Below are 24,047 nucleotides of genomic sequence, written 5' to 3'. Positions count from 1 at the left end.
TCACAAAAAAACCTAGATACACTTTGGTATAATTTTTTCTCAAATGTACAAAATGTCCTTGTACTCGCTGTTAGTCATATAAAATTCTAGGTACAGTAAATAGCAATCCAAACTACTTGAATCCATATGAATATGCTCTATGCAGTCGGAATACCCAGTCATCGGAGACAAAATCAAGATGGATGAGTCTCTGAAGAAGCTATCCATTTGCGCCAGCGGAACGTCAGTAAGAATCTTCAAAAAACGTAGGCCTTCAAATCCGAATAGAAGTAGTGATACTGAAAACCTCGGCCACGAAAGTCTTAACCATTTTGTCTAGTAGGGAAACATGTTTCTAGTCGTGTAGGAAATAAGATTTGATCCGATGTAGAACTCAAGATGTAATTAGAGTAAAAACGAAAACAACGAATTAAAGTGAGGATTCCATAACTGGTACGAATGATCTAGTGTTAGTTCCTCGAACTTGACATCTGTTATTGATTAACCAAAGGAAGATTTTTCAATTTTCTTGATATTTCTAATAGTGAATCGAAGAAATTGATCACAAATATGAATTCAGGGAAATATTAAAAACTATTAATTTCTTCCCAAGTCCATTTGACAAACGTCAAAACACATCAAAAGAAGTAAATAAATAAAAATATTGCATCATTGATGTTACTTTTCATTTTAGAAAGTATCAGTCATTCCCAACAGTACAACAGTCCATCTGCATCTCATATCGTAATCTATTTTTCATAGACAATTTGAAAGGAAGTCCTGGTATTATACGGTTTATACAAAAATTGATATATAAAAAAGACGGACATGAGTATATCCATTTTGTGAATAGCATCTGTTAAGTGAACTCATATATCACAAAAATAACCTATATACACTTTGGTATAAATATTTTTCCAAATGTACAAAATGTCCCTGTACTCGCTGTTAGTCATATATATATATATATATATATATATATATATATATATATTTTTTTTTTTCATTTTGTCTAGAGATATGTATAAATTTGAAAGATTTTTTCTCTTCAATTATATTGATTACCTTTATTTTATATTAACTCGTTTTTGTATATCAAAAAATATTGTTCCAGACATAACTTGTACAAAAACATTGAAACTGAAATAAACATTTTTATATAAATCAAGTAAAGACTTTTTCTCTCCTAATTAGAGGGGTTATGATTGAGTAGGATCATCCCATTCGATAACAAGAACACAATTTTGTTATAGTAACTATTCAATAGATTACTTCCAATTTTTATTTGATACCCACCGCAACTTGTTGATTTCTATTTGACAAATATTGAATTATTCCTTCCAAATACGACCTCCGGTGCTGCAGGCAACGTGATGCAATTGAACCCAGATTTTTCAATAAACCCTAGGGTTAATAGGGGTAGGGTTAATACAAATAAAACAGAACACAGAGTCAGATGATACAAATGCAATACGCATATATACAGACGGCTCAAAAACTAAAGAAGGCTCAGGATGTAGAGTGTACTCCAGATCACTAAGCCTAAGTATTAAGTGGGGAATGGGAAAAACTACTAGCGTGGTTCAAACAGAACTGGCTGGTATCTTAATCGCCACAAAAAAAATCAGAAAAAGGATTTCTGTCAAAAACATAACAATCTGCACTGATAGCAGACAAGCCCTATTAGCCTTGAATAGACAACATGTTACCTCAGGACTAGTACTAGAGTGCCACCAAGATTCAACCAAAGCCTCGGTAGATAACATTATCCTGAGGAAAGTTAAAGGGGACGACAGGAGTAAAGGTAATCGCATTGCCGAATCTTTAGCCAAGGAAGTGGCTGGACTAAGAATTTTAGGACCCAGTGACACATATGGCCTGATGACTTCGACAATTGTGGAACTAGCCAAACGTCACACCCATGCTCAATCCCTAAAGAGATGGGATGGAATCAAAGGATGCGATCTTGCCAGGATCACCCTCGGCAACCCTGGGAAGCGGGCGCCGAATAAATATCTTGCGATAATCAAGAAAAATCTACGCTTAACAGTAGGATTTCTGACTGGCCACTGTCAACTAAGGGAACACCTCCACAATATGAAGCTAGTGGACACACCTCTATGCAAGATGTGTGAACAGGAATATGTCAGGCATATCCTATGCGAATTTCCGTATTTATTGTCAATAAGAGAGTGTGTGTTCGACGAGTCTTGGCCTACATCTGCCGATATGAAGGAGATGTCTCCCAGGGACCTGTCCACCTTCCTGGAAAGGACAGGATGGACGATGCCCTAGGAGGACAACTCCTCGGGAGGATGTACAATGAGTCACATGTGGCCTAAGTGATGAGGGCCTACACTCACTCTCCCTACTCTACAGATACAGATACGGCCTCTGGTACCAATAGGGATGATACAGCTTGTGTTATATTTTCTCTTTTGTTCAAATGCTTCATGGATGTGCGATATAGTTACGTCCAATGCTGTCCTAGTATTAGGTGGGCAGAAAAGTTCATAGATGACTCTATTAGTACTGAATCCATATGATTTTTAGTTAACAGTAACCTTCGAAATACACGTGTATAAATTTCATTGCTGTCGGATTATTAGTTTGTGAGATAGAAGTGTTGAAGTCAAGGCTTGCCTTGATAAACTTTGCACCACGGAAATCAACCGTTATGAAGTGGTTTGATAAGTTTAAACAAGTTGAAATGAGCACCGAGTTCGATGCTCCAGTCTCCAAAGAGGCTGTTACCTACGAAAACATTGGAAAAAACAAATTAATTTTACAACACCTCAAAGTGAAGTTGATCGAGATAAAGATATCAAAGAAACGTGTTAGACATATCTAATTGATGTTTTAGAGCAGTGTTTGAAACTGTTCCACCATATAAAACTCGAATTTATGCGTCAATATGTGACAATGGATGATAGTTCTATCATTTCACACCGTTGTCATCTGTGTGAAGTGCATATGGTGAACCGACTCCAAAGCGTGTAAGAACGCAACAGTAGGCTGGTAAGGTTATGGTATCAGTATTTTGGGATGAGGCTGAAGATAAATCGTACTATAAAAATGGTATCGAAAAATTATATGACCGCTATAATCGTTGTATCGCCATCGAAGACAACTATGTTGAATAATAAAATCAAATTTTATCAAAAAAACATTTTGTCTATGAACTTTTCAGACCAACTGTTAGATTTTTTCGCTCTGAACACATAGGTACCATGAGCTATATAAAATATCTAACTTTTCGAGATAATTACTGAGTCTAACATTATAAAAATATTCATATATTTTGCCAATAGAAAGCATTAGGTACAACAAAATGAAAGAATAAAAAATTCATTAAAACCAACAAAAAATCAAATTGGATAAAAATTCAAAAGAGAAATTCCGTAAGATTCCAGACGCTGAACTCTACGAAAAAGCAACAACCTCATCCCCCTAGGGGGGAGTTATTTATATCGGATCAAATCGCTTTTCCTGTAGAAAAGCAAATAATTAAGGAACTAGCGTTCCCTGTGGTTTCAGTACGTATTCTTCCTGCACGGTCTTGATCGAAGAATCATCGTACCTTATCCAGCAGTGCCGACGTGGAAGGCATCGGTCACGTAGTGTCCAATGTTGGCATTTTTGCCTTCTTGGTAAACGACGCCGAATAGCTTGTATCGCTTCTCTGTTGGAGACTGTGTTTCCGACGATACCAATGAGGAATCAATCTTCGAGACGAATTCAAGATCCAAAGCTTTGATAATCTTCGTACAACGGTCGTGGCTGTATTCGAAAAACTTCAGATGCAAAATGAGGATAACGGGAAGTTTGCAGAGCATAAATTGCTCCCACGCTTCGACCTTCTCGTTTGTTTTCGACCAAGTCAGCCCCTCTAAACTGTTCTTGGAGACCTTGGAGCGCTTCTCTGACAGTCTTCACTTTCTCAATGTTGAGTGGCAGGGTGAGGAAAGACTAGATATTCTCAGTAATGTGGTCCCCGTTGCGATGAATGCTCGACTTTAGTTGCCCCCCGAAGATGTCACTTATCGGTGTACTGGTGAAGTCGATCCTTCTGGTTGGATGTCCCTTATTTTTCGATTCCATTATGTTCTATTCAATATTTAAATTATTGCTCAAAGAAAACCTAGAAACTCTTCCGCACCGAATGGTATGCCAATGTGACACTGTCACAGTAGAATAATACAACCACTAAGCTCTCTTACCACGTGATCCTCCCGAGTTGCCGGGAACCTTCAACCGGTCTTAGGATGAGATGCTCATCCAACGCGTTCAGTGCTGTAGTATCGAAGGATTCGACGGTACCACGGTCATCGGACTAGTTATAATAAACGGTCGGAAATTGATATTGTGTTTAGTTTATTCGCTGTTGTTATTATTGATTTTAGTTTTTGTAGGTTTATTTTTACTATAACACTGTACTGCTGCTGCGCTTCAATTTTTGGCCACCCTTCTACTCCCCTTTTGATTGTAGAGTGGAACTACCATTGGGAACTTCAATTGTTCGGGGCATTCATAAAAGCTTCTATTCATTAAAATACTTACTTAGTGGATGTGATAAAATGTCACCAACAGCCTTTATGAGGTTTCCTGTTACATTATACCCGGTGTTTTTTTGGTGCAAACTTTTGCAAAGAGTATAGAACACGATTAATACTGCCTATTCCACTTACACCTTCAGTATGCTACTTTATCTTGGAGTAATGCAGCTCAAACATACATAGTTAAACTACTAATTTTACAAAAGTCTGCCATAAGATGTATTACAAAAGTCAAATTGGGAGGCTAGCTAATATATATATTAAAAATAATATTGGATGCTATGAAACTCGAAGAGATACATGAATATGATAATAGGTTCAAAACCAGAATAGTTGAACCAAAAACAAGGCTATAACAACTTACCATCTCAATTTCGAGATTTACCTCCAAAAATATTCAAATCCAAATTGAAATTTATTTTATCTAGTAACTGTATTTACAACTTCCAAGAATTTACTCAGTTGATCGCTGAAAATCGGCAATTGTTCATGGATAATCACAGTGATTGAATATAACTTCCCATTTTATTGTTACGGTATATATCCATATATTATCTATATTTCATTCATTTGACATTCTATACATTATATATTTTTTTACATTTTATACATCATATTTCATATATTTTATGCATTTACGTTTTATATATAATTCATACATTTTATATATTCATATTTAGTCATCCCTTAAATGTATTTTATCTTGTATGTAGATCATATGTTTTTTTTATTCTTCAATATCCCTTATCACAATCATTGTCAACCTCGATTATAATCCCAGGACTACACATTATTCTATCATCTATCTTTAGTTATTTGGGTTAAGGTTTGGATGTGTCTATAAAATGTAAAATTTTCTTGAGGCAAATAAAGATGAAATGAAAAGAACCCATTTTACTGTTTCATTCATAACAAAAACCACCACACAGATCGTTTCTCTACCTCTAGCACCAAAATTTACAATATCCCAGAAAAATTAAAACTTGCAACCAAAATAATATTCAAGAAGCGCTTGAAGCAGTTCATTGAAGATAATTCAAGACATTCAATACATTCACTGACTTATCCAAGAGACTTCATAACACCGCATCATCTGTTATTGTTATTTGTTATCAGTTATCAAGCAAATAATAAAAAATGAAAGGGAGGAAAGTGGCAGATTTGGTGATGAATATCCTTTTTTTATATTTGTTCAAAACAAGAGTTACATCACTTATCGAGCGGATCCTTCATTTACATAAAGTCTTATGAAGATGATTTGTCGTTGAAATTCTAATCCGAATATGGGGATACTCGTAAGTATATTATGGAAAAATAGAACTCGAACATCTGGCATAGAATGAATCCAAAACAAGCACTTTTCCCACAATCCAGAACTGCAACACTTCTCGGCAGGCGTTTCACCAACCAAGTTGGCGTTTTTAGGAAATTAAATGCCAGCTTGGCGACTTATTGTTATTATGTTGACATTAGTGGAAGGCTATCTGAATGAATTAACGGGTTTGTATGGTTTTTGAGTAACATTGGGTGTTGAGTACTAGTAAAAATTTCGAATCATACACCATTTTTTCTTCTTCAAGTTCAGAAAATCAGGATAATATAAAAACTTTGTCATTCAATGGCCATCAATTGAACATTATTTATGACACTGGATCTGATATTGATCTCATTAACGAAAGAGTTGTGAAAATATTGAATTTACCATATTTCAATACAAATATTTATGTAAGGAGTTTAGCTGACATAACGAAATGTTATCATAAAACAAAATTTAATTTGAAAATCAGAGGCGAAGACATTCAATTTGATCCTACCGACTGCGCCATACTGTAAAAGACTCAAACAAACAATAGCATGAATTCCTCACTTATAACTTTGATTGTCGACATTTGAGTAACAATACCTACTTGTTTTTATTATATCACCATAGCGATAAGAATATCTGAAAAAGAAGTTTACAGAGTGCTCATAAACTGTTTTTTTAAGATTTAGATATCTGAATGTGTTATGGATCCATCATTGAACCGATACCCTAAGAATGTGTGCATCCCCCGGTTGAATTTTTCAAATGGTCTGACTTTGTTATGCATAAATCAATATACTTGTGATGTAATTTGCCATTACACAGATTACCGATCATAACATTTATTGCTGTGATGATGTGAAGAAGTTTATCTTATCAACAGTTCAGTAATAACGTGACCTACAAGGGTACTTGATTATTGAAGATCATTAACAAACGCTTGTGAGAAATAACATTCTACAGACGAGTGTGAAGGAGAGAGCAGTTTCACCAGTCCTGAAAATGTCCAACCTAGTCAGCATCAAGGAGTTTGAAGAGCATGCATACAGAGTGTTACCAAGAAATACCCTGGACTACTACAGAAGCGGAGCTGGTCAACAATTAACACTCAAGCAGAATAGGGAAGCATTTTCCAGGTATTTAATGCACAGTTTATAAAAACTAATATGAATCACCGTCCCTTATAAATTTCATTTAATCAATTCACATTATAGATCATTAGTTACAATTCAATTCGGTTTATTGTCCCACGAAACAATTAATGTCTATAATTACGGTCTATAACTAACTACTACTTTTATACGTGTGTAATAGAGTTGAGAACTCCGATAGAGACCACTTGGTTTTTATATGGGCAGGCGCCGCTGCATGCGATGCGTTACATGCGACCTCCGGGTGCACCGCACCCCTTGCACTTAAGCTGAAGCCGACCCAGGCAGTTTTTACTACAAGCTAGGCAACTGGTTGACAACCAGAGCCCAAATACAACGCATTTATGCTTGATATCCGTTTATTAAAATTAAGCCTCTATATAATAAAAAAGGATCGAAATATGAGCCCAAGAGCAGTTAGAATGTACTTTATAAGCGTGGTTTTAAAAAATTATGTGGATTCTGCTAGCTTTGCCGTTAAGCTGACTCATTTTAGGTTCCTTCATTATGGTATTGATCATTTTGGGCCCCTCGTTTAAATTTAATATATGGGTTATCACCTCAGATACAGGCGATAAAAGCCGGCAATAATTTTTCGAAAATATAATTCAACAATGATTGAGAAAAAAATATATGACCTATTTTAGGCTACTATGACCATTCTTCTCCAACTTTAGATGTGTTGTTTTAATTTATCGGAATTCTCCATCTATTTTTCCACAGGTACAAAATCAGACCGAGATTCTTAAGGAATGTAGAACACAGAGACTTATCGACAACCGTCTTAGGAGAAAGAATTTCTATGCCTATAGGAATATCTCCTACTGCTATGCAAAGGATGGCCCATCCAGATGGAGAGTGTGCCAATGTCCAAGGTAAAAATATACAATTATATATTATTTCAAGTAGGCAGCATATAACTGGTTTTTTAAATAAATAATTTTTGAAAATGACATAAAAATAATCCACTTTTCCTGGAACTAAAATTCCCCAAAAGCCTTTGCAAAACATGCCACTTTGGACCAGCCTACCCAGGCTAGGGTGTAAGGAATCGTGCCGACAGCTGAATGGCCGCAGGGTGACAGATGGTCACGAACGATCCCCTTGGTGAACTGGTCGAAACCTCACTGTAATCAGCCTACCTCTGGTAATACGGGGCTCTGCCAGAGGTGACCAACTCTTTCCTTGCTACTCGTGGAAACACACATGAATGAAACAAGCACTAAGACAGAAACAACAAAAACCAATCCCGAGGCTGGATAGAAGTGCTCACCTCAATCTAAGGCGGTGACTGGGGATGAACAGAAATGTCCACCCCAATCTGCCGCTTGGAATGAGGATGGACATAGCAGATCACTTCGTGATGTAAATCAAAGGCCAAGGCATAAGCGCATTTGCGACGCCGAGGCCAAAAGGAGAAATAGAGCGAAAGAGATAGGAATGGCAGCAACTATAAGTGCACCCTACAACTCCACCTCCAACAGCAAGGGCACTTGCTGTTGGCGGTTCCCTGCCATGAATAAAGGCAAAGAACCGGCTGCCCCTGCAGGAAAGCTCCCCCACTTGTGCACCTCCACGGAGGGAACCCCAAGAAGGTTGAAATAGCCGCGCAACGACAGTAATGTCACTGCACCTTCCAAAACCTTTGCGGAGGCTACCGTGAGACACCTCTAGGTTGCCAAAGAGAGTGTGTGTTCGGCAAGTCTTGTCCTACACCTGCCAATATAAAGGATATGTCTCCTAGTGACCGGTCCCTTTCCTAGAAAGGTTAGGATGGACGATGACCTAGGAGGATAACTCCTCGGGAGGATGTACAATGGGTCACATGTGGCCTAAGTGACCCTCCCTACTTTACAGATAGAGAAACCACGATCCCCCCCTTATATGTTTATTAAAGTACGCAACATATAACTGTTTCTTCGATAAATAATTTTTGAAAATGGCATAAAAAATCCTTTCGCAAAGTAACGTTTGAAAAAAAAATCGGCATTCCAAGGTCATCAAAATCAGCGTACAGAATATTATAAAGTTCGAATCAAGTGTTTTATTTGTAAACTTCTCTAGCTACGACTACAAATTATTGTATTTACCCATACCAGCATATTTTTTTACAGCTGCACAGGCTCTAGGGACGATTTTTACTTTGAGTACTCTTTCCAACTCTAGCATTGAGGAAGTAGCTCAAGCAGCCCCACATGCTATAAAGTGGTACCAACTGTATATTTATAAAGACAGGTATACTAGAAGTGTTCAATATTCAAAATATATCAAGATAGTTTCTGGAAATTGTTCTCGTTTATTTCGGTTTCCCGAGAATGGATTAAATTGCAATACATTTTCTTTGGTGGAATGTTCCATTTCCCATTTAGAATATTTCTTTAATTACCCATATATAAGAGTTGCTCTTCCAGAGGAATAATTCTTCTGCGGTACTGAATTACCCATAAATACTTTTTTTTTGACAAATCTTCAACGTGAAGAATCAATTTCAATCTCAAACTGAATCTATAATTTTATTAGCTATTTAAGAAATATGAATATCAAGTTGGAAGTTCAATTTTACTTCATACAGATGAATGCAGGTTCCCGGGAAAAATAGAATTGAGAATTCCATACTAAAATCGAGACTATAAACGAAAACAATTTTGAATTTCTAAAAATTTTTCACTGAAAACAGTGTAACTTTGCAAATTCTGTGGATCCTAACTCTTCTTATTTTGCAGAGAAGTTACAAAACAATTGGTTGAGAGAGCCGAAAGAGCTGGATTCAAAGCTTTGGTCCTTACAGTAGATGCACCTGTGTTTGGAATTCGGTTAGCAGATGTCAAGAACAAATTTTCTTTGCCACCCCACTTGAGGTAAAATATCGCGTTTTATTTTATCAAAAACAAGGTTATAGAATAAGATCATCACTCTTGAAAAGATGAATGATAACCCAATACTGAACTTCAACTTTTATCTATGAAATACAGTGAAATTGGTGTATGCGAAATGGTTTTACGTCTGACCTAAATGTTGAGTATTATGCTCTCTATACGATACAAATCAAATCAGTTTTCATTCAGAAATATAATTTATTATCCCTTGTGGAGTTGTCATTACTATATATTTTCCTAATTATCTATAAGTATATATAATAGTAACATAGGTCAAACCATTGCGTAATTCAAAATCTTCATTATTATTTTGCACAGCAAAATATAAAAAGAACAGTTATGAAATCAATTTCTTGACTTTGTTCAACTAGGGACTTTGAGTTAATACTAAGCGCTTGAGTGCATCACTGGCTCTTGTCGAAATTTCATTATATTGTCCAAAAAGAATAAACATATTGTTTCGTTTTTCTCCGTGGGTTGACCAATAATTGACTACAGTAAATAATCAAACTTAACTTTATTTCACTTCAAATACAACAAACACTTCAACTATTATTTGAATGTCTATGGCCTTACTAAATCACTTCGTGTACCGCACTGTAACGTTCACTTGACTGTCTCGATACGCCCGCCGCCAGCGCTTAAGTATCGTAATAGAACATCGTAGAATTTTTACCAAAGTTCCATCGACATCGGTAGCATGACTCTCACTGCTTCTCGAGCGGCAGGGAACATTGGGCATTCTCGCGCTCTTAGCTACGTCACGTTTGGTTTGTGGTTACCAGTGGCGGCCGGCGTTATTTCCTTTCGGGCATGATTTACAACAATATTATTGGATAACCTACAAGCATATAATGTAAAATAACAAAGTTCGTGCCTATTTCGTGTATAATCGGGAGTGTTCCGTACACGAAATTATTTCAGCTGAATTATACTCATCATTTCCATACTAGGAAAGTTTCACAATGCTGATACTTATACTTTTTACAATATCTATCGACACAGTTCCCAGAAAGTTTTCCTGTATGTGTCGATTCGAAAGTTCACAGAGAAATCATTTGTCACTGAAGTTACTATAATCCATTTTTTTGTTATAATACTTTCGTATTTTTAAGTTTGGCCAACTTCCAAGGTGGAAAATCCACAGACATAAATAGAAAAAGTGAAGAAGGTTCGGGTCTCAACACATATTCAATGTCCTTATTCGATCCTACCTTAGAATGGAGAGACATACATTGGTTGAAAAGTATAACAAGACTCCCAATTGTACTCAAAGGAATTTTAACAGCAGAAGATGCCTTACTTGGAGCAGAAGCAGGAGTGGCTGCCATACTGGTGTCTAATCATGGGGCTAGACAAGTTGACGGAACACCAGCATCGGTATTTTATTTTTTTATTGTATACAGAGTATTATTCGATAATGTTTATTTACTATAGTTAGAAAAATGGTTACCCCATAGGATCATATTCAAATACAGATTAAATGAAAATCAAATATTTTAGTTTCAAGGGAGTTATTTATTCAATCTATTTAGATGTCCCGTGTATCTTCATGAATAAATGTTCAATTGCAGGTGGAAGCTCTGCCTGAAATCGTTAAAGCTGTTGGAGACAGAGTTGAGGTTTACATGGATGGAGGTATCACAGATGGAACTGATGTCTTCAAGGCACTAGGCCTAGGTGCTAAAATGGTTTTCGTTGGCCGTCCTGCTTTGTGGGGATTGGCTCACAGTGGTGAAGAGGGTGTGAAAAAAGTTATGAATATCCTCAAGACCGAATTTGATATTGCCTTAGGACTGTCAGGTACTATAGAAAATTAGCAACTCCATATTCCAAAGCAAATACTATTCCCATAACACTCCTTGAAGCACTTTTCACCAATCAAGTTCGAATCTTCAGGAGATAAAGTACATATACGTTTTAATGTTCTGTCAAAGAAAAATTGTATTCAAAATTCCTATGCAAGTTCATCAGTCTGTGAAAATTCACCGAAGCTTTTGGTATCAAAAATGCTTCAATAAAATAAGAGATATAATAGATGTGAATCTAAAATGAATTGAAAAATGTTCTTCTTTGAAAAAGTATTTTATAATATTGAGGAATTTTATATTTCTTGATACCTTACTATTGTGAGACTGATTATGGTATTTATGATGCACTGTTTGGAACCTTTGGTGTAGTAATGGAGTTTTTTCACAACACCAAATCGCTATTCTTAACACCTCGATACGTGTTTCGATCACCAAGTGATCATCTTCAAGAGGAAGATTAAACTAGAAACTATCGCGAAGCTAACACTATTTATGCTATATAGATATACCCTACAGGTGTACCACCCATACAGGTATACCACCCTGAATCAATTTTACAATTTTGCCTGACCTATTATTTTACAATATATGTTCAAATGTTATAGCTGTATATAAAACAATTTTCAGCTATATAAACATTAGTTTCATAATATTGCCTATCTAAATTTATTTTTGCAATGTGTCCTTATGTAGTAATCAGTAAACCCAACAATATTATTTTAACAAGCTATATAGTATGCTATTTGATATGACGATGACGGACCTATACCAAATAGCATACTATATAGCTTATTAAAATAATATTTTCGGGTTTACTGATTACTACATAAGGACACATTGCAAAAATGAATTTAGATAGGCAATATTGTGAAATTAATTTTTATATAGCTGAAAATTGTTTTATATACAGCTATAACATTCAAACATATATTGTCAAATAATAGATAAGGCAAAATTGTAAAATTAATTTAGGGTGATATACCTGTATGGGTGGTAGATAAGGCAAAATTTAAAAATTAATTTAGGGTGGTATACCTTATGGGTGGTACACCTGTAGGGTATATCTATATAGCGTTAGTTTCTAGTTTAATCTTCCTCTTGAAGATGACCAATTGGTGATCGAAACACGTGTCGAGGTGTTAAAAATAGCGATTAGGTGTTGGGAAAAAACTCCCATAATATTGATTAGAGTATGTATATTTTTTTTGTTTGTGACTATACACCATCCTAACAATTCATTTGTAGATTATCTTCTTTTTTTTTACTGTTCTGATAAGACTAATACATGTGTGCAAGTATGATGCCTTGTATAATCTTTGATTGACGAATAAATTCTAGTATCATTAAACCGGTGAACAGGCCGAAGTAATCTCTAAGAAGAGGCCACTAGATCACCTGATTTGATACCTCCTAATGTTTTTGTGACACCTGAATGAATTTGTCAATACCTCATTATTGTTATGGAGGGAAAGGTTTACATTTTGAACATTGATTGGAATGAAGTGGAGCGAGTTTTGAATATTTTTTTTGAAATCATTCATTTGTACTTGGATTTTTGAAATCAATACAAAAATGCCAACTTCTTGGAAACGACACATCCAATTTCCAAAAAAAAAGGTTGGGTAATTACAATACTCAACAAACGAGGTATCAGACAAGAACCCCTCTTTTCATTTGAAAAACGAGGTATTATAAGACTTTCCTTTTCATATGGTAGCGCTCTTTCGACGACAAGTGATGCAACACTATTATCTTACTTTTGAATACACTGACCTGTTACTTGATAAAAATCAATACCATTCATGATAATAGTTACAAAATCTTCACAATATATAGCCTATTTTCAATACGCGTTTCACTGAAACTGTAGTTTGGTGAAGATTTTGTAATTATCATAAACATTTCGCCCTTCTTATCAAAAAGAACTGAAAATATTTTTTTACGTAAATTGTGTCCCACCCTGATATCTCGTCCTGTACAAAAGTTAGAAGGGAGACTAGTCATGTCCACACTGTATATATTTTTTTAATTTCAGATTTATATGTATTAATTTATACATTTTTACTCTCTCACACATGCATTGTCAATAAGATCTCTTTTCACAATAAAGCTTATTATTGTAATCATAAAATTTAAACTAGTAAAAAAAACCTTTCAAGTCTTGCTTGGCAAGTTGCAAAACTGTTGGGAGATTAATATTGGATTTATTTTTCAGGTTGTACCAAGATCAGCGACATTAAACCCGACATGGTGGTTCACGAATCCTTCTACTCCAAAATATAATTAACACTTAAGGAATCGCACTCCTAAAACGAAAGTGACAGTTTCCAACTTTATGAAATTTAAAGTATCACTGATATATTTATATAAGTTTTGTCAATTCAAATTTATATGTTCAAATTCCTTAGAAGACACTTTATGGTGACTTTGGGGGAAGCAGGTGATAATTCTGAATAAAATTAGCTGTCAATATTGTGCCACTATATTTGACCTATATACAAATCTTATAATAAATTATATTTATTACATATGAATTTTCAAAACAATTGCATTTTTCTTCCATCAAATAAATTTTCCTATTTGCAGTATAGAAATCATGTAGTGGAACACTACAAACAATTGTGGCTTTAAACAAATCCAAAGTTCTTTGTTTTAATGGCAAGTAGAAGTTTCTGTCTCAGAACAGTTCGGCTGCTGTACAGGGGTATGTAGAGTCTGGATATGCAAGTATTTGCAGTAGGGAGGTGTGCATCGTCTGCTGGTCTAATTGTCACTGACGGCATAGGTTGGAATCCGTCTTCACTGGCTGGTAGAGCAGGAGAACCAGTCCAGAAATATACCTGACAAAAGAAATATAATATGTATGGATTGTGTATATGTAGATGTGAGCAATATTTGTTCTTATCCTATCCACAGTAATTCAAATCTATGTATTCAACTCATCCCAAAATATTGAGAAGACACCAAGTTTCTAGGAACTTATATTGATGAGATTTCGAAATGGAATGAACATATTGATTATGCATCTAACAAATTGAGCTAAATTTCATATGAACTAAGAGTGGTTAACAAATATCCCAACAAAGAACCAGTAAAAATTTTAAACTTTGCCAATTTTGAGTCTGGAGCTAGATATGGAATCATATTTTGGGTAAGCAATAGTAGTACTAAAAAAATATTTGTTTTTCAGAAAAGAGCTATCAGATTCCTTTATATTTATGAATGCCTAATGTTTCTATAAAAAAATCGACATCTGTTCTTTAACAATATTCATCAACATTCTTGTGGAACAAGAAAAAATGATTTTGTGCTCCTTATACATATGTTGACTATAAACTGTCAATTAAGCTGTATAATAAATTGCCTAATTGCATAAATTAATCTAAGAAACCAAACGGAATTCATCAGTTCAATCTATGTTGTCTGTGAACAATATTTGACATTTTTTTTAAATAAAGATTATTATTATTATTATCAAATTATACAGGATTCAATTTAAGTAATAACAACAAATTTAAAAAATAAAGGTTTCAATAGAATATTAAAAGTAAAAAATAAGTCAGTTTTGTGTACAACCAATTTATATCTTAACTTCATTCTTTTCAATAAAATGATATTCTATGAAAGTTGTTCAAAAAGTAAAATGAACGTGCCTTGAGAGAAATTATTGTTGAAAATTCAAGTGTCGGCAGAACGCTAATTGAAATATATTGGTATGATGATACTGTTAGTTTGCTGGAAAAAGACAAAAAATGTCAGTCTGGCCATGGAGTAAAGGTTGACTAGTTTATCATGTTTCTTTAATATGTTTAAATCAAACCCATCTATTTCAATAATGATAATCTATAGTTTGAAGCACAGCAGTAATTAATTCAGCCTAAAAATAGCCGAAGAATTGCGAAGAGGCATGAAAAGGCACGAAATCCTGAAAAGTACTTATAAAAATTGCACTAAATGTGATCCTATATCTAAAAAGATTTTTAGATGTTAACACATAAAAATGTTGTAAAATGAAGATAAATATTATCAACAATATAAACTAAAGATTTAGGAAGAAGTGAACAAGACAACTTTCCCTACGAAAAAAAAATATAATCTAGAAAAACAATTTCCACAAGAAAAATACTCAATACAATGGGGCGTTAAGGATATTACACATGCTGTAAAGTTGATGAATTGCAAAAGGGTTTTGAATGAACATCTACTTTTTTTTATTAGAAATATCTTCTAACAATTTGTGAATTCTTCATTTTAGAGATGGATGAATTCTTCCTGTCTGAATCAGACTTAAAATCAATTGATACTGGGGTGCCACAAAGTAGTATAATTGGCCCAATGATGTTCATAATTTTTCTAAATAACCTGGAGATTTGTGGGAAAAATTGCAAAATGACAAATTACGCGAACGACACAAACTTGCTGGTCAATGCAGCAGACTATCCCGGTCTGATATCCATAACTGAAGAAAGCATCTGAAATTTATATTGAATGACAATAAGACCAAAACTGTAATGTTCAAAATAAACCATGCAGGATTTGACTTATTTCAAGAAATTCGGCTGAAGAATATTTCACTCAAAATAGAAAATGAATGCAAATTCTTAGGACTGCACATAGACAGCAAGCACACTGAGTTTCAACAGTCATATTCAAAATGTTTGTCAAAAGTTGAACACAGTGTTGTATTCAATGAGAGTTATTGGTCAGTATGTTGACACAGATGTAATCCGAATGGTCTTTCATTCAAATTTTGAACCTGTTTGTAGGTATGGGATTATTTTTTATGGAGGTACTAGAAATGCAGAGCAAATTTTTATTGTACAAAAAAAGAGCCTTAAGAACAATGCTGAATCTAAACTCAAGAGAATCATGTAGAGGCAAATTCAGTTGTCTTAAAATACTACACTTAAAGAAGTCTATATCTACAGGAACTATTGTTATTCGTTTTTAGAAACAAACATCTTTTTGAAAATAGTCTACCACAAAATGTATATAATGGTACAAATTTTGACTATGTATACCCAAAACATAGACTAACTGTTACAGAAAGGAGCCCGTTCTATCAAAGCATGAAAATGTTCAACAAACTCCCCACCAGCACCAAACAAATTAATAAACTTGGCGAATTCAAAAAGGAAATTCACATAAGATTCTACTGAATATAGAACCCTATAATATTGATGAATACCTCAGCCATACTGTCTGACATAAGCTAGCTTACTGGTGACGTTATTTTGTCCTATCTACTGGCCATGATTGTAACATCCTTTTTCAGCTCTTCCTTAACGGGATTCATGAGCCAATCTTGAGTTGTGAGAACTCATATTGATCAACATTTGTTACAAATGTAAACATGAATGTTCCCACTGAAAATCAGTGTTCAACTTCTTATGACTTACTTATCAAAACTTTCGACAGAAAGCTCAAGACTGGTGCAGGAATCCACAATTATTAGTTATAATCAATATAAATATACTTACCAAATCCTGTCTCTCAACGTGGGTCATCTTTTCAACAATAGACCACAACCATCTCTTGAATTTAACGAGCCTCTCGCTATTTTCTCCAGACTCGTCATTGAAAGAAGTATACGAAATTAGGACTGAAACATTTATATCACCTACACCATTCAACAAAAGCCTAAGATCTTCTGCAGTCAATCCATCCAAAGAACTCTCTGGGAGAACATCAAAAACTCCTGTCCTGATACTCTACATGACAAAAAAAATATATTTCAATTTATCTGTGCAAGACAAAATTTAACACATTTATTTTTAACAAGGTATTAGCCAACAATAAAAGCCAAAATCATTAGGTATTTTGTACAAAATTAGGAAAGATTTGCCACTAATTTCTTTGAAAAATATTCATTTCAAACTTATTTACACTAGACTTAAGTTACATTTTGATTGATTGATAATATGTTCATTGTTTAAGAATAAAATTCTTGTTACAAATACAATGTCATAAATAAATATCATTATAAACATGAAATATGAAATGTAAATGATTAAAATAAAATACAACTTATATATACATACATATTCAAAGGTTACATGACAAGAACTAGGACAACGAATAAAAATGTTTTTCACACACAGTACAATCACAATTTCCATACATTCTAAATTACAGGGCATCGTCAAAATATTCTTGTAGGTCATAATAGGCTTGATCACTTAATAGTTTTGTACATTTCTTTCTGAATATGACAAATCGAGTATTTTTAATTTCATTGGAAAGTTTATTGTATATCCTGATTCAAGTATATATCAACGAGATTTGAACCAAACATGTTTTTGGAATTGGTAGATTCAGTTCATTAGACCGCCTTGTGAGCTGTAGCTGTAGATTCATAGTTCTCCCTATTTTTGTGTATAATCGATACAGTTTCCAATATAAATATTGAAATAACTGTATATATAACTGGATATAATATGATCTTTACTAGATCTACATTATTATTATTGAATTATATCCTATACATAATTTGCTTCTATTTGTCCAATAGAAAGATAAACCTTTTCAGTAATTATTGAAAATATAGAAAGGACGGAAACGGGGCCAATAATTATCCATATCACTTTTGCTTCAATTAAAATTACGATTGATTTATTGTCATTCAGAAACAAATGAATTTAACATTCAATTTTACATTATTACAAAAAAAACTATACTTACATCAATAGCTTTTTCCTGAACTTTCAACATCCTATATTTAGCATATTTCCTTACGTAATCATAAACATTGCTGAAAGTAACTTCTGTATCCTTTCCACCAGGCATTATTTCAACTGTTCCAGCGCCTTCTTCAGGGCAAAGATCAATACTGTAAAAAAAACAACAGATATTAATAATTTTTCTAAGTGATTTTCCTACCAGAAATTAACTAGATATCCACTCTGCGTTGACTTACGTGAAATTCAAGTCAAGTGCTGAGAACAAGCTGTTGCTATCCTTAGTTTCCGCATCAACCACCAACTGCCTGAGAGATTCATAAACAACTGGATCGAAAAATGCCAAATCATGGAACTTGATTGGTCTTCCTAAAATCGACTTGAGCACATGCCTCGTCAAGAATATAGGGCAGAGCTCGTTTTGTAAGAGACACAACCCCAACAACCTAAAATTGAACAAATCATTAAACCTATCAAAAGATGGCATCGTCTCGATGACTCACCTTCCAACATTTCTGAAAGCGTTTAGCCTTTCGAAAGTGGCTTTCCCTTGTCTCGGTGCATAAAAACCCCTTTTGCCGGGGCAATAAAAAAGAGGTGCTAGATCCTCCTCATCTTGCAATGACTCCTCTGTAACAGAATTATCACCATTTGTCCTTCCGCTACTCTTTCTTGTTAGCCCACGATCGGTCAATGAAAATACATCTAGGTCTAAAATTCAATAAATGAGGAAAAAAAAAACAAAAAAAATAAATAAATTGAAATTACACCAACCCAATACCTAAACCAAATCTACTTCTGAAATGCGAATGAATTAGTAACGAAGAAAGTTTTATTGATACTGTAAAAACAGTTGTTTAAACTTGCCAACTCATTATTTTGATAGGAACACACTCAAATCTGTCAGCCGTAGAACAATATTTTTTCCATCAAGACTTCAGAGTGGAGAATGAAAGCATTCCTCGGCAGAAATACTGGAGAGGTTGAAAACCGAAAATAGAATTTACTATGCGCGGAGAAATTCACGTTATAGTTATTGGCTCAGTCAATACATATCAGTTTTAAGGCTGAACCGCTATACTCGACTTTCAGGAAATAAAAATGTTGAAAGTAAGTGATAAAAAGTAGAGCATGGGATAGCATTTCCGTATGTCACATGAATGATCTCTATACAGATACTCTTCATTCGAAAACACTTCAGAATATCATATGTTGAAGTGACCTCTATTTCAATCAGTACTGTTTATTATTCATTTAGCAGGCAAGCCTAATATACAAAAATTATAAATTTATAAATATCTTCCAACATTATTAAACTATGTAAATATAATAACATTTGAAAGTACATTTAAAGGAAAATAAAATATACATACATATCTATAGATTGTTAGGTTAGATCACATTAAAGAAAAACCAACAAAAAGAAACAAATATCGTTTAATTGATATTTAACTATTGATTTAGCTTTAGCTATGGATTGTATTAGCTCAAGTTATAAATTTTATAAACTGAGCGGCTGTAATTAGCTTTTTGGTGCTAAATAAACGATTGATACAAACTGAGAGAATTGAATCTCTTATCAATTCTATAGTGGTCCTTAGTGGGAGAGTAATTGAATGCAGGGAGTAAAAAGAAAATTATAAAGTGAAAAGTTTGAACTGTCAAAAGTTTCGTGGAATTTATTTATGAAATTCAATTTTTGAACTATACTAAAACCAATAATGATTAAGAGTAGAAGTAAGACCAGTTGACAGCAAATCGGGGGCGTGCTTATTAATTTTTGAGAGGGTTAAGAATGAAAGAAAAATTCTTAGTACAATTAGTTATAATATTCATACACATTTTTTATTTATTTCATTAAAACTTTGCAATATCGTAATTTACCTAATCGTTGTAGTTATTAGGTGGGCCTTATGAAAACGGAGTAATAATCGTGGTAATTATAGTAGGTACCCAATAAATTAACAATATTAATAAAAAACACAATATATATATATATATATATATATATATATATATATATATATATATATATATATATATATAAACTTTTTTTCACTATTGGGTTGCAGCAATTGATAAGTGAACTCTTTATAACTATTCTCAAGCTTTCGAGTAACTTAAACTCATCGTCAGGGGTACTAGAAAATACAAATTACAAATTTTTGATAATAGAATATAATATAAATGTAAATGTACAAATTTTCGTCTAATCTTCAACCTCAGATTCGTCACTGTTGCTACAGCTATCATCAAAGTGAATTATGATTGGTTCAATATTGTGTTCGATACGGTTGTCTACGTCCCACATTTTTTGCTCCTCTTTTAAAACATGCTGCATGCATTTCTTCCAGTCTTCTGCAGAAACAGTTCGAATAGCTTCTTGTAGGTGATGTTGCACGTCCACTTATTTAAATGTTCTGTTTTCTCGTGCCACATATACTTTTACTTGCGCCCAGATTAATTCTATTGGGTTTAATTCGCAGTGGTATGGTGGTAACCTTAAAACTCTAATTCCACGACTTAACGCCATTTCATCCACTGCGAATTTTTTATATTTGTCTGTGTGTAATTTTGTTAGCTGAAGTAGTTCTGCCTTTAAACTATCTTTGTTATATTGGATGTTCTTATTAATCAACCATTCTTGAATTGCTGCTTTTTTCCATGACTGTTTCGGTAATGGTTCTAAATGTCGACTATGGTATGGGGCATTGTCCATGACGATGACAGACCCAGGTTCCACAAGTTAAATGATGCCTTCAAACCATTTTTCAAACACCTCCGCATTCATCTCTTCATGATAGTCGCCTGTTTTCTTAGATTTAAATATTAATTCACCATTTGGTAAAAATCCACTGTCGCTTCCTATATGCGTAACTATCAGACGACTACCTTTTCCAGATGGCTGTTTTAACCCAACTGACAAACCTTCAATAAAGGCTTGTCATGCACTTGTTATATTACCATCCTACCATACTTTTTGGACCGTATGTTCTTGGTTAACCCTTGTCTCGTCCATGAAGTACAATTTTTTTTTGAGCTTCCGAAATTTGTCAATTTTTCTTAGATAGTTTCTTCTCCATGCTATTATTTCTTGACGTTCAATGAGAATGCTTTTCCTGTCAACTTTTCCATACGTAAATTTCATTTCGTGTACAAGTTTCCTAAAAGTTTCTTTACCCATTTTTGGGACCAATTCATGATCGCTAAGTGCTTCCAGAACTGTTTGTAGTGTGGGCAGCTCATTTCTGAAAAAGAAACTGTGAATAGTTCTGCGTATACTGGTTTTGGCTTCTTCATCAACTGTGATTTTTTTTTGTCCGCTACTAGTTTTTGGAGTTTGTATGTCCCCATGAATTTCTGCTTCTCTTAGTATTTTGTAAATCGATGATTTTGGTACACCGGTATAATCAGAGCACATATCAACTAATTTATCTTTTGTAATTGTGGAACTTAATGATGTAGAAATGCCCGTTTGGTTATTCGGAGGTACACACATAGAATTACAGCACATATGCACAAAGTCATCTTTTGGTGGCTGATGATCTCTTTCAAGACAGTGAAATACTCGCAGTACAATTTGTTTTTCTCTTACTGACCGAGACTCCGACCGTTGTACCTTTTTCGACGTGGAAGGCCCGACCATGTCTACCATTTTTTGAGTAGTTTGAGAACGGTGTAGAAATATAATTATATGACGCTTAAACACTTATTAGCACTATTATTTTCACCAATTGTTATCACAACACGTCGATTGCTGACTAACTTAACTGTAAAACGTACAATTCACGCTGTATAATTCACAAACCAATGATACGCTCATGGCTGCAAGTACATTAGTGAGGACTGCAACGATGAGATGGAAGTTACGGTAAAGTGACAAAGACAGAAATATCGTTGCGTACAGCGTTGCCACTAGTTGTAATAAATATCTAACACTATACAGAAAATAATGAATTTTAACTGATCAGTAATCAGGAAATGTATAAGTATTACTCATTACAAGCTCATTACTGATTTTTGTCATAAATAATACCTTTTAATGGTACTAGTATTGTGTATTATCTATAATTTGCCACAACCTACAACTCTACTGCTTACTATATTTTGATTCTGCTATAAACTGGTAACGTAAAATTTAGATATGACAACGCGCTTTACTCTCAATCATTATTGGTTTTACTATATTTATTTATTTGACACTTTGGTACATTGAGTACATATATAGTTGACTTTAATTTACAAATTTGTCGGAATGACTTAATTGCCAGAGATCCCATATATTTTTTGGGCATTCTGTAGCCAATATATTTTTGAGCCAGTGTTTGTTTAACAAAGGGCAAAGGCGAGCTGTTCGTTATCTATACAAAGGTGTTCCAAGAAGAGAAAGAATTCTGAGTTAGTGCAAGTTTTTTAATTCCCGACTGTGTCTGATTCATGAGATATATATTCTGAAAAATCTGAGATGTCAAATTATGCATTAAAACCGCATCTCTTCAAATGGTTAATGCATTTTGACAACTATAAAGATTATATATAACACCTATCAGAAAACAACTACTCCCCTGGCTGATACCACGAAGGGCGCCCTTTTCATACAATAAAAAGTGCCTATTTTGGATTGAGTTAGGTTCACCACAGTTAACAAAATTTTTTTCCCTCGGTCATTCTGCTTGCTGACTCTGATAGCATAGTTCTTGAATGCCCGGATCTAGAGAACAGGAGAGCCGCATTCAAATCCCGGTCAGGTCACATTTTTTCAAGTCAGTTTTTGTTTCATGTCATGTTGCCGCAAACATAAATTAATTGACCAAATGTATTTGAAATAGGAAACAATAATTTCTAGATGAAAGTAATGAGCCTGTTAATTTACTACCTCAAATTACTCACCTAACAAAGCTTCTGACGTCATTTCTGACTGGGAATGTGAATATGCCAGTATCATTTCGACGGCTTCTTCAACCTTAGTTCTTAACGAGTCCTCAGAGGCAAGTAAGAGCAGCAGCTGGGCAGGAGACAGTTCCAACAACATACCGGTGATTCTTCCGGCGAAAGTAGGATGCAAATTATAAACTTTCGGATACAATCGATCACCCAAATGCTGCTGCTGACCTGTGAGGTGTTCGTTGCGATTTCCGCCATTTGCCAACTGGTCAGAACTAGGTCCTGGTTGACTTCCTGATGCCGAAGAAATGTCTGGCATAGATGGAGCGTCCGAATTGTGAACAGTTACCGGAGGAACGAAAGGCCTGACTTCCACGCTCATAGTCCTTCTGTGATGATCTCTAGACTTGGTCGAACCCCTGCTGGGTGTGGCTCTACGTATGACGTCCCTGTCTCTCCTTAACCTCTGCAGGACGCTTGACTGGGAATATTTGTTATCTACTTGAGCCGATTCAAGATTGGGTAGATTCTCGTTGCTCAAGATTGCTTCCGCAATGGCTGTATAAAAACTTCGAGCCACACCACTTCCTTCTCCCGGTTCATCTTTGAAAGTTACTTTCACCCTGTTCACAGCCAAGGGCGGAGATGATGCGGAAGTACGGCGATTGTAGCTGTTATATTGAGTGTTCAATTCTTTGAAAGTCTGAATTAAGAGTTGGGTTCTGTCTCTCTCGATCTGTAAAGAAATTGAGGATAGTTTGAGGTTTACAGGATACAGAAATGCAAAGTTTTTAAACCTATCAGTTTGAC

The 24,047-nt window shown here is 34.5% G+C and overlaps 2 protein-coding genes across 9 annotated transcripts in view; one reads left to right on the top strand and one right to left on the bottom strand.

Moving 5' to 3' along the window:
- The first annotated feature begins 6,728 nt into the window (after positions 1-6,728).
- Positions 6,729-14,222, top strand: Hao (Hydroxyacid oxidase). Its single transcript, XM_023169636.2, has 7 exons — positions 6,729-6,974; positions 7,713-7,864; positions 9,104-9,224; positions 9,713-9,847; positions 10,981-11,245; positions 11,440-11,668; positions 13,892-14,222. Exons 1-7 carry the CDS (start codon positions 6,841-6,843, stop codon positions 13,957-13,959), a joined length of 1,104 nt encoding a protein of 367 aa, XP_023025404.2. The 5' UTR covers positions 6,729-6,840; the 3' UTR covers positions 13,960-14,222.
- The window catches only part of hyd (E3 ubiquitin-protein ligase hyd), a 48,412-nt gene continuing 38,507 nt past the window's right edge, over positions 14,143-24,047 (bottom strand). For 7 of the 8 annotated variants that reach the window (XM_074170992.1, XM_074170994.1, XM_074170996.1 and 4 more), the window contains exons 31-36: positions 23,244-23,973; positions 18,857-19,064; positions 18,593-18,799; positions 18,358-18,505; positions 17,157-17,387; positions 14,143-14,516 (exon numbers count right to left, since the gene is read on the bottom strand). In XM_074170992.1, coding sequence (XP_074027093.1) covers positions 14,304-14,516; positions 17,157-17,387; positions 18,358-18,505; positions 18,593-18,799; positions 18,857-19,064; positions 23,244-23,973 — 1,737 coding nt within the window. In that variant the 3' untranslated portion in view covers positions 14,143-14,303. The remainder of the gene's footprint in view (positions 14,517-17,156; positions 17,388-18,357; positions 18,506-18,592; positions 18,800-18,856; positions 19,065-23,243; positions 23,974-24,047) is intronic. The other variant, XM_074170998.1, reaches the window with a different exon arrangement.

This window comes from Leptinotarsa decemlineata, unplaced genomic scaffold (genome assembly GCF_025532065.1).
Source record: "Leptinotarsa decemlineata unplaced genomic scaffold, Ldec_3_MD MMD2_tig00000008_RagTag_RagTag, whole genome shotgun sequence".
Taxonomy (NCBI): Eukaryota; Metazoa; Arthropoda; class Insecta; order Coleoptera; family Chrysomelidae; genus Leptinotarsa; species Leptinotarsa decemlineata.
Note: the sequence above shows the minus strand (reverse complement) of the source record. Positions and strands in the feature narration are given on the sequence as shown.

Bases quoted from the DNA above. Each gene is read 5' to 3' on its own strand.
- Hao (XM_023169636.2), top strand. From the start codon at position 6,841: ATGTCCAACCTAGTCAGCATCAAGGAGTTTGAAGAGCATGCATACAGA. The intron at 9,848-10,980 runs GTAAAATATCGC...CGTATTTTTAAG, and splicing joins TCTTTGCCACCCCACTTGAG to TTTGGCCAACTTCCAAGGTG. The intron at 11,246-11,439 runs GTATTTTATTTT...GTTCAATTGCAG, and splicing joins TTGACGGAACACCAGCATCG to GTGGAAGCTCTGCCTGAAAT.